The sequence below is a fragment of the Muscardinus avellanarius genome (assembly GCF_963383645.1).
Source record: "Muscardinus avellanarius genome assembly, chromosome: 10".
Taxonomy (NCBI): Eukaryota; Metazoa; Chordata; class Mammalia; order Rodentia; family Gliridae; genus Muscardinus; species Muscardinus avellanarius.
Window position 1 is genome coordinate 27,947,196 of NC_137796.1, and position 10,510 is coordinate 27,957,705.

Genomic DNA, 10,510 nt, shown 5'->3' on the forward strand with positions numbered 1-10,510 from the left:
GAAACAAACCAACCCCCTCCCCCTGCAGCCTTAGAAAGGTCTCACCTCCTTCCATTCTCTGCCCAGCTTGCTGGCTGTCGGGGGCGGGAACCGGCGCACAGCCAACGTCGTGGCTCATGGGTTCACCAACCTCTTCATTCTGGACAAGAAGGACTTGAATGAAATTTTAGTGCATTATCCTGAATCTCAGAAGTTACTCCGGAAGAAGGCCAGGTAAACAATTTACTTCTCTCTTTTTTTTTTTTTTTGTGGTACTGGGGTTCTTGGAAGCCCTTCTACCTCTGGGCTACACTCCCAGACCTATTTTTACATTTTTATTTGGAAACAGGGTCTCCTAAGCCAGCGCGCGCCACTGGCTTCGAACCTGCACAATCCTCCTATCTCCGCCTCCCAAGCGCGGGGATTACAAGCGTGCACCACCACGCCCGGCTTCTTCTTTTTCTTTTTATTAAAAAAAAAAAAATGCTATCTGGGCATGATGGCACTTGCTTGTAATCCCAGCATTTGGGAGGCTGAGACAGGAGGATCGCGGTTTGGGGGCAGATAAGCTACTTAGTGAGGACCTTTGAAACTCAGGGAGACCCTGTTTCAAAATAAAGAATAAAAAATAGGGCTGGGGTGTAGCTTGGAGGTAGAATGCCCCTGGGTTCCATCTCCAGTACTGGGGGGTGGGGGGATGCTAAGGACGAACGAGGACTTTTCTTCCACAACCACAACACCTTTATCATGGAGGCCTTGCAGTATGTAAACCTGCAGTTTGCACTCAGAGGTACTAATTGTCTGACAGTGTCTCTTATAGCTTTGCTTCGCTCCTTTCCTCCTTGGATGGAGTCTAGGGTCACACACTGCATTAAGTTAGGGCCACGTGTGCCTTGTCTCCTTTGACCTGGAAAAGTGGGTCAGCTGGTTTCTGTCTTTACTTGTAGCTCGGAGGTACAATGCCCCTGGGTTCCATCCCCAGTTCCCAAAAGATAAAAAATAAAAATAAAAATAAGCCTTCTAAGTAGAGTTTAGCTATCTAACGCAGTTCTTTGAGCCTTCAGCTCAGGTACGTGTTTTGTGAGTCTGTGCCCGTTACTTGGACTGGCTCTCCTGCCCACCCCCCTTAAGGTGGATATTCTGTCCATTTGAAATCCAGGCAGGTCCGTTGGTTTCGGTTTGCATTCCATTTTAGGGCGCCCCTGCCCTGATCTTTGTTGATTTTGTTGTTGTTTTTAGAATGTACAACGTTAACATGGTTCTAAAAGTCAAAACTCTACAGAGTAGTAGACTCAGAAAAGTGTCCCAATGCCTCCTCCCCCGGCCCCCCTGCCACCCATCCCATCGGTGACCAGTGTCATTAGTTCTGGTTTTACCTTCCTGTGTTTACTTTTACAAAGATGGGCAGGTGGAGGACTCCATTCTCATCCCCTCTTTCTGACACAAGGGCGGCGTACCGCGCATACTTTGTGCAGATTGCCTCTGTTTCACATGGTGGGTCCTGGAACTTATTCTCAGCCCCCAGAGCGCTTCCTCATTCCTCCCGACAGTCACAGGGCATTCCTGTGAGTTGACATTTAGGGTATTTCCAGGACTTTGCAATTGCAAACAATGCTGCTGCTGCTAACCTCCTGCACCTGTATTTTATATTTTGGGGAAATAGGTAATTAAAAATTTTTTCTTCTTAGGAAAACAAGAGTTTTGCTTTCAAATCTTTAAGATCAGGTTTCAAACTGAGCAGCAGAAGCAGTATCATATGGTTAAAAATAAAAACACAACAGGCGTGGGAGGCCTATGGAGCGCAAATCCCTTTCAAGTGAGATACTGGCTGCGCAACTTAGGGAAAACGACTTAACTTTTCTGGACTCAGTTTTTGCTGCTATAAAAATAAAGGCAATCACTCCCTACTTTGTTGTTGTGAGGATTAAATAAAATAAGCTGCAAGCGTGTCTTCCCCGGCGCCTGGCACATAGGAGAGCTCAGTATGTCCTAATTATCTTCAGGTTTACCTTTATCTATCAAATTCCCCCTCAATTTTTTTCAATCAGATAAAGCCTTTTTAATCCACATATCTGGTTTCACTCTCCTATCTTTTAATCACATAGTCGTATTTTCCTCTTCATTCTGCAAAATGATACGACAAAGGAACTGCACAGAAAGTAGTCATGATATAGATATGAGCTCAGCAGCACATAATCTAGGGCAAAGCTCATCAGCGCGGCAGTTTACTGAGCACGTATTTCCAGATCCTGGGGACACGGCAGGGACCAAACAAAACTATGTTGTAGCAGGAAGATTGACACGGAGAAAGGAGTAGTTATGGGCTGTATGAGCTGAGCTAAGGGCTATGAGGAAACCCCAAGCCGTGGGTGCAGCGGAGGTGAGGGAGGGAGCCATTTGGGATGTGCTGGTCAAGGCCTGCGCTGAGTGAAGGAGTGAGCGTCCAGGCAGAAGGAGTGGCCCGTGCACGGGCCCCAAGGTGTGCAGAGGCATGGCAAGAAAATGGGAAAATGGGTGTGTCTTGGTGCAAGATCAGAAAATAGGAGGGGAAGGGATCGGGTTGGGCCTGGTAAAATAGGAGAGATGCTTTAGGTTTTATATAGAAAAAGGACTTGCTATGACTTAGGCTTTCAAAGGATCTCGCTGGCAGCTTTGAGCTGAATGTTTACAGTGTTGGTACTGAAGCCTCATCACATACAGGCACTGAGGCCCCGGGGGAAGAAAGCTGCCCTGGCGCTCAGCTTTCCTGGCCGCTCCCAGGAAACCCCCTGGGCCTTGCAGAGGCCAGTCTATCCGAACTTTCCCCACAGAACCTGCCCATTCTCTTAGCCATGTCAACTGTGAGTGCCAGACCCTCCTCTCCTAGGGCACAGGGAAGTTGAGTAGATTCTCATCATTCACAGATTCTAGATTTGCAGATTCTCCTACTCACTAAAATTTATCTCTACCCCTAAGATCGAGGCTCACAGGCTTGTGTGATCAGTGTGACCTAAAAGATTGTTACTCAAATGCATATTGCCAGCGAAGTCAGACAAGGTGACTCCCTGCCTTCTGGTTTCTGCTCTCATGCTGCACCTGGGTATTGAGTCAGCTCTCCATTACTGTGACAAAATACTTGAAGTAAGAAACATATAAAGAAGAAAGGTCCGTTTGGGCTAATGGTTTCAGAGGTTTCAGTCTGTGGTCACTCAGCCTCATAGCTTTGGTGGCAAGACCAAACATCATGGCAGGGAGGGCGTGGTGAGGCAGGTTTGCTCACCTGGTGACCCAGGACAAGGGTGGGGAGAGAGAACGGGGTCCCAATGTTTTCTTCAAGGACAATCTCCCCACGGAGAAGAAGCTTCCTTCCACTAGGCCTCACCTCCTAAAGGTTTTACCACCTCTCCACAGCATATGAATTTTTGTGGAACACTTAAGGTTTAGACTGTAGCAGATATCCTTTGGGGATCTATTTAGTGTCACATTTTTGGACACTTTTTTGGGGAATGTTTTTTTAAAATTGATTTTGCTGTTTAAAATGGCCCCTGAGAGCTGGGTTTGGTGGCATTATGTCTGGAATCCCAGTATTTGGGGGGCTGAGACTGGAAGATCACACGTTTATAGTCAGCCTCAGCAACTTGGTGAGGCCCTCTGCAATTTAGCGTGACTCTGTTTCAAAATAAAGGACAAAATAAGGCTGGGGGTATAGCTCAGAGGTAGACTGCCCCTGGCTTCAATCTCCAGTACCACAATAAACAAACAAACAAACAAATAACAAATAAATAAAATGACCCCTGGGCTGGATGTAGTGGCACATGCCTGAAATCCCAGTACTTGGGATGCTGAGAAAAGAGGATCACTGGTTCAAGACCAGCCTTAGTAGCTAGTGAAACTCTCAGGGTTCTAGTGAGATCCTTTTTAACAAACAAACAAACAAACAAACAAACAAACAGGGCAAGGGGTGTAGATTGGAGGTAGAATGCCTATTGGCTCAATCCCCACTGCCAACAAAAATTAAAATAAAATAAAAGGACTTCCAAGCACAGGGCCCATGTGCTATCTCAGGTCCCTAAGTACAAGAAGGTGTCATGTGCCATACAGAAAATACATGTGATGAGCTTTGTTTGGGCAGGAATTACGGTGCTGCTGGTTGTGCATTTGATGTCAACGCACAACCATATAACGAACGAGGTGGATCTGGATCAGAAGCACACACAAGGCGAGGTTATGAGTTGTGGGCTGATGAATGCCGTGGGGAGAGGTTCACGGGGGCCCAGTCCTGTCTTCCCTGTGGAACCACCCATCTGTATTTTCTAATTCGGTGTTCACAGAGACCTTATAGAACTCAATTACTAACATTTTGAGATTCAACTGCTTCTGTCTGAAAACTGGCCCCTGCGCTCTCTCCCCGTCCCGGAGGAGCAAGGCTCAGGACGGCCACACTCAGCACTGTCCTCCTGTCCCTCTGGTGGAGTGGGGAGGGGCGCAATCTTCTGGGGTCCTCGGAGGCCTCCCCGGTGCTCTGGAGCTGGCCCGTGTGCAGGGTCTGGGCTTGGGGCAGGCAGAGGAGGGGCAGGGACCAGGCCTGGACTCCTCGTCACAATAGCCTGGCACGAGAGCGGCAGGGTGGCATCTTTGGGCTCTGTCCATCAAAGCAGAGCCGCTGAGAGCCAGAGGCCCTGGGGATGTCTGTGTTGGTGGTGAACGGGGACCTGAGGCCCGATGGAGTGATGAGTTCAGATTGACAGAAAGGAGACAGGAAGGTCTTACGCAGGGGGGCCATGGCCAGACCCTAGGTAAAGGGAGGAGGAATTCCTTAGGCTGGGGACACCCCCAGAGCTGGCTTCCTGCTGCAAAACACAGAGGGTCATTAGCAACAGCAGAGCCCTGCAGACAGTTCTTTTGTGCCATTGGAGTACCACGTGGAGCCTTCCTGCGGCTGTCATGCCTTGAGTTATGGACTCAAATAATGCAGGTGACAGTGTCAGGCTCATGGTAAGAGGCCTCTGATGAATGACCCTGTTTGCGTTCTCCAGGGAACCCCAGTGAGAGAAATGCAAATCCTGGGCAATTAATATCAATATGCACAATTTTAATCCATTGCCTCTGATTAGATAAGCAGCCAGTAATGGGCTCATTTTTAAACAAACAAGTTATGCTGGAGCCCTGATGAATGAATTTGCCAATTAGTAGTATAGGCGGCTGGATGGCAGGCAGACCCATTGTTCTCTGGCCAAGACACTCATCACACATTCTGAGCATGTGGAATTCCTCAGAAAAGGCGGGGCTCCTCTCAGCGTAAGGGAAAGCCTGTCCTTATCTAGAGAAACAGAGTGCCACAGTGCGTTGGCTCTGGGGTTTTGTGTTTGTTTGTTTGTTTGGGTACTGGGGATTGAACCAACCCAGGGGCATTTTAACCTCCGAGCTACAACCCCAGCCCTTTTTATTTTAATTGATTAATTAATTTCTTGTGGTACCGGAGATTAAACCTACAGGCACTCAACCTCTGAGCTACACCCCCGTAGGCCTATTTTATTTTGAAACAAGGTCTCAGTAAATTGTGGAGGGCCTCCCAAAATGGATGAGGCTGGCTGCAAACCTGTGATCCTCCTGTCTCCGCCTCCTAGGTATTGGGATTATAGGTACGCACCACCACGCCCGGCAATAGTGCATTAAATGGAGATTGTGATTCTACCTCTGCTATTTTCTGGAAACCTTAGGCACCCCCCCCCCCTCCACACACACACACCCTCTGTGAGATGCCGGTTCACCAGCTTTCGAGGAATAAAGTCCAGCCCTTTCAATGTCTCAGAAGTATCACCAGCATCCAAGAAAATAATGACCATGCGTTTGCTTTGCAATCATTAAGGTCTGTGGCACTGGGTCCAAAGTGTGGGCTTTAAGCCCCGCTCTGCTCTTCCTAGCTGTGTGGTCTTGGGAGATTTACCTTCTCCAGACATCCATATCCTTGTTTGGAGATGTGGGTGAATAATAAGACAGACATGTGAGGATTATCGTGAGCCTTCAGTGAGAGTGTGTGTGTGTGCTAGTGTCTCTTGTTTGCTGTTTAACAGTATCACTGTCAGTTTATTTATTAATTTTTTTTGTGTGTGGTACTAGGGGTGGAACCCAGAGGCTTTCTACCTCCGGGCTATACTCTCAGACCTTTTTTTATATTTTATTTGGAATCAGGGTCTCACTAAGTTGCTGAAAGCCTCACTAAGTAGCTGAGGCTGGCTTGGAACCTGTGCCATCCTCCTGTCTCAGCCTCCCAAGCGCAGGGATTACAGTGTGTGCCACCACGCCCGGCTTATCACTGTCAATTTAGCACCTTTGAAACCACATACACGGCTGGGGGTGGAGCTCAGTGGTAGAGCGCTGGTGTAGCATGTGTGGAGGTTCAAGGGCATGGTGCTGGTTCTTGGCTTGACTCTGGCGAGGACCCCACAGAAATAGCATCATGAAGGGGGGAAGAGAGAGAGAGAGAATGAATGAATGAATGTCACATGGCAAATTAGAAGCCAAAAAGAGCGGAGAGTGGCCAGGCTTGCTCTTATAACAACCTCTTGTGAGAACTAACCAGCTCCCTCTGAGACCACATCATTCCTGCTGAGGGCAGCACCCTCAATGTCCCAATGACTTTCCACTAGTTCTGCCACCTCCCGGCACCACCCTCTCAGGACTAAGCTCCCAGCACCACCCCCTCACGACCAAGCTCCCAGCACCACCCCCTCAGGACCAAGCTCCCAGCACACAAACCCTTGAGAGACACGTGCAAACCAGAGGTACCCTTCAGTCCTAACTGCAACCTAAGACGAGTCGCCCAACCTTTCTGAGCCTCGCAAGCTATACAAACCTCTGCAGCCATCGTTTCAGATAGTAAGACCCACTTCATTACGGCTGTCTGATCACTTAATGAGATCTCTATGCATTCAGCACTTAGCAGTGTGCTTGCCCCCCCCAAAAAAAACCCCAGATTGTCCACTAAGCCCACCACCGCTACCACCGCTACCACTGACTCGGGTTGGGGCGGGGTTCTGCGCAGAGGAGCCCCGCCAGCGCGCTCGTGGGTGACGTGTGTGGCTGCTGCTCTCCTTGCTGCTCTCCTTCAGGCGCATGCTGAGGAATAACAACAAGCCTAAGGAGGAGAAGAGCGTGCTCATCCTCCCGCCGCGGGCGGGCACCCCGAAGCTCTTCAACGCGGCCCTCGCCGCAACAGGAAAGATGGGCGGCAAGGGCGCCGGCAAGCTCGCCCACCTCCGCGCCCGGCTCAAGGAGCTGGCCGCCCTGGAGGCCGCAGCGAAGCAGCAGCAGCTGCTGGAGCAGGTAGGGTGTGGGCCCGGCCCATCACTGGGGTCGTGCTGGGAGACGGCTAGGGACCTCCGAGGGTGGCCACACATCTAGTGTTGGGGACCTTTCCTCGTTTGGGACAGATTTGATGGCTAGTGACGGAAGGCAAGTTTCACTTAGCTTGATGCATTGAGAAATCTGGAGATCAAGTAATTGACAGGTTCAGGCAAAGTTGGATCCAAAAGCCCAGATAAGGCCAGTAGGACTAGTTTTCCCATTCTGTTATCTCTGCTTTCTTTGATGGTGACTCCACATCCAGGAAGGCCCCTAAGATCACACACTCCTGGTGTAGCCACTCCAACAGAAAGTACCTCTTCCCCAGCAAAAGTCCCGGGACTCTGTTACTGACTCAGATGTCAGTTCCTGAGCCATCAATGCAGACAGAGGGACTTGGTGCTCAGAGAGGCCTGGGTCACACGGCTGCCCCTGGGCTGGGGAGGAGGTCCCTAACAGGACACCCTGGTGCTGCTGCAGAGCTCAGAGGAGGATGTAGGACAGGGTTGTCCCTCCCCAGATGACAGTGGTGTTTTTCTATTTAATACCGTGTCTGTGACAATTTAAAAGATTTGAAAGAAAAAAAAAAGGCTCAGTGCCAACTGCCCCCACTTCCATAAATCTAAAGGGAATATTAAAATCAGTTCTGGGATTTTCTTCTGTGAATAAAGCCAAGAATGCCAATTAGAATAATTGTACTAATTACGACTGTTCATGGCAATCCTTCAGGGAGGCGGCCAAGGAAGGAGGGGGCGGGTGGGGGCCAGAAACAGGGCTCTTTGGAGGTGTAGGCAGCAATCTTCATGACACAGTTCAAAGGGGCCCTGTGGAATTCAGCCTCAATCCAGGCTGGCGTCAGAGCCCAGCAGACCCATCCAGAGGCCATTTGACAACAAGAGTCTGGGGTTCCGAGACAAACTCCAGGACAGCCACCAAGGCCCCAGACAGAGTCTCGAGCAATTTGAGTGCTTGGTCAGCAACTGTCCCGGTGAAGCTCGATCTGGTACAGTGCGGTCTCTAGGGCTGCTGTGTGGGACTGAGTGGGAATAAACTCCAAGAGTGCTCTCAGTGTAGCAAAAGGCTCTGGCTGAAGTGGTTCCTTGCCCTCGAGAATTCGCCTGTGTGCTCTAATTACGGGCATCCCCTGCAGCTTAGAATGCCCAGGGCCAAATGCCAGAACACAAGGACCTCTTTTTTTTTTTTTTTTTTTTTTCAGTACTCGGGAACGGAACCCAGGGGCATTCTACCTCTGAGCTACACTCCCAACCCTATTTTTTATTCTTTATTTTGAAATAAGGTCTCACTAGGTTGCAAGGGCCTCACTAAGTAGCTGAGGCTGGCCACGAACTTGCAATCCTCCTGTCTCAGCCTCCCAAGTACTGGGATTACAAGCATGAACCACCATGCCCAGCCTAGCACAAGGACCTATTAGCCAGAAGTCCAGAAACACAGGTTCAAACCCAGCTCTGTCGCCTATTAGTTCCATGGCCCTGAGAACGCTCCCCAAGCTTTCTGAGGCCTGGGTTACTCATAGTTGCTACACAGGGTTGTAAAAATCAAGCAGGCTGCCCTGAATACTTTATGTAAATGTATTTTTGAACACGGCAAAGCATTGTCCTTCCCCTGATCCTTCTGGTCCATTCAAAGCAGGATGCTCCAGAAGTCCCATCTGTGCATCCTGCCTAGAAGGTCATTGTCAAAGTGTAGGGTGAACGGGGGAGGGTGGAACAGGTGTAGAAGCCTTGGGCAGAGGGAACTGCGGCTCCCCGAGCTGCTTGGGTTCTGGGAGCATCCTGTCCAGAGGCCTTTATTTCTCACAAGTATGGTGACTGCTCTCCCTTTAAATTCTTGACCAGCACCCCAGCAGAGGACTGCTCTGCCTCATTCTCTGGGTGCTGCTCCTGCTCCAGTTCCCCTCCTTGCAGAGATGGGGTCAGGCCACAAGTGTCCGCAAAGGCTTAGTTGTTTGTTTTTAACTCAGTTCCCTACTGATACAAGACCATGGCCAAGGTCAGTGGAAGCCCAGACTAGAGGCTGGAGGTAACCACTAAGCCCCCGGTTATGGGCTTGGTTCAGCCCCATCCTCCCCCAAGGCTCTCAGCCTTTGGGGCCACAGCCAAACTTTTCTCATTCACAGCAGGACCATCCATCCTTGGGAGTGGGGCAGAGAAGGATGGTTCAGCCTTTCAGAGGCCTTGGGAGACCCCCTTGTGGTCTCCACCTTACCTCCCTACTTAGCTCAGAGTGGGGCTCAGCTCAGAAAAGACAACTTCACCCAGTTTGCAGCTGTGCAACTCAACAGAGTCAGAAAAGATTCCCAAGACCTTCCACGAAACCCACCTAGGGCAAAACTTCCCCATAATATATTGTATCTTCTCAACAACCTTGACACAGCTGCCCTAATCCACCAGATCTCAGCCCCAAGAGCTCTGCTGTCCTGTCCTTTGGGGGCCCAAGAAGATGGGAATAGGGAGGTGTCCAAGACCTCCTGGATGCTTGGTACCTAACCGGTCATCACCTTTTCTGCATTGCAGGCCAAGAGCTCGCAAGAAGCCCCTGGAGAGGCGGGAGAGGTGGGCTCAGCTGCTGCAGACCAGCCCGCCGCCCCGTCAGAGGCTGCCCCTGACCAGCCTGTGCCTCCGGGGCCCCAGGAGCCCCCAGCCCCCAGCTCTCCGCCGCCCACCTCCCAAGGAAAGCCTGAGGGAGGAGAGGAGGGGGCCGGAGAGCAGACCCTGTCGGTGGAGATACCAGAGGATAAGAAGGAGGAGGCCAAGTGAGGCGCTGTCAGCAAGCTGTTCAGCAGGCACAGCCTCCAGCTGCGCAGGGCGCCCATGCTGGACCCCCGCGCAGGCGCCGACGAGGACGCCTTTCTGCAGTAGTGGCTCAGACCCTTAGTTAACCGCGGGCCAACCCTTCTCTCCCCGTGGCACCTCTTGGCAGGCTTGGTCTTGAAACCAACAAATTTCACCAAATGTTGATGTCCCTAAGCTCCCAAGGTCCCTGGGGAGCCTACCTCCCCTGGCAGTCAGGGTTGGGGAGTGGGAGGGTTTCCCAGCAGGAAGCTGTCCGTCTTGGGCCAAGGAAGGGGGAAATGTTTCAGCAGAGAGAGGGCTGCTGGTGTGCTGTCCTTGGGAATTCTGGCCGAGCTGCCGGTTACCTGAGCTGGGCTATCAAGGGACTGGAATGTCATTAGAGGGGACTTGCTCAG

At 50.8% G+C, this 10,510-nt stretch overlaps 1 protein-coding gene across 1 annotated transcript in view; it reads left to right on the plus strand.

The window, feature by feature from the left end:
* Positions 1–10,181, plus strand: part of CNGB1 (cyclic nucleotide gated channel subunit beta 1) — a gene marked incomplete at its 3' end in the record, with an annotated part of 88,314 nt that extends 78,133 nt beyond the window's left edge. Inside the window, exons 33-36 of the mRNA XM_080703514.1 lie at positions 67–213; positions 7,071–7,284; positions 9,837–10,075; positions 10,127–10,181. Of these exons, the coding sequence (XP_080559640.1) occupies positions 67–213; positions 7,071–7,284; positions 9,837–10,075; positions 10,127–10,181 (655 nt within the window). The remainder of the gene's footprint in view (positions 1–66; positions 214–7,070; positions 7,285–9,836; positions 10,076–10,126) is intronic.
* Between the last annotated feature and the right edge of the window lie 329 nt (positions 10,182–10,510).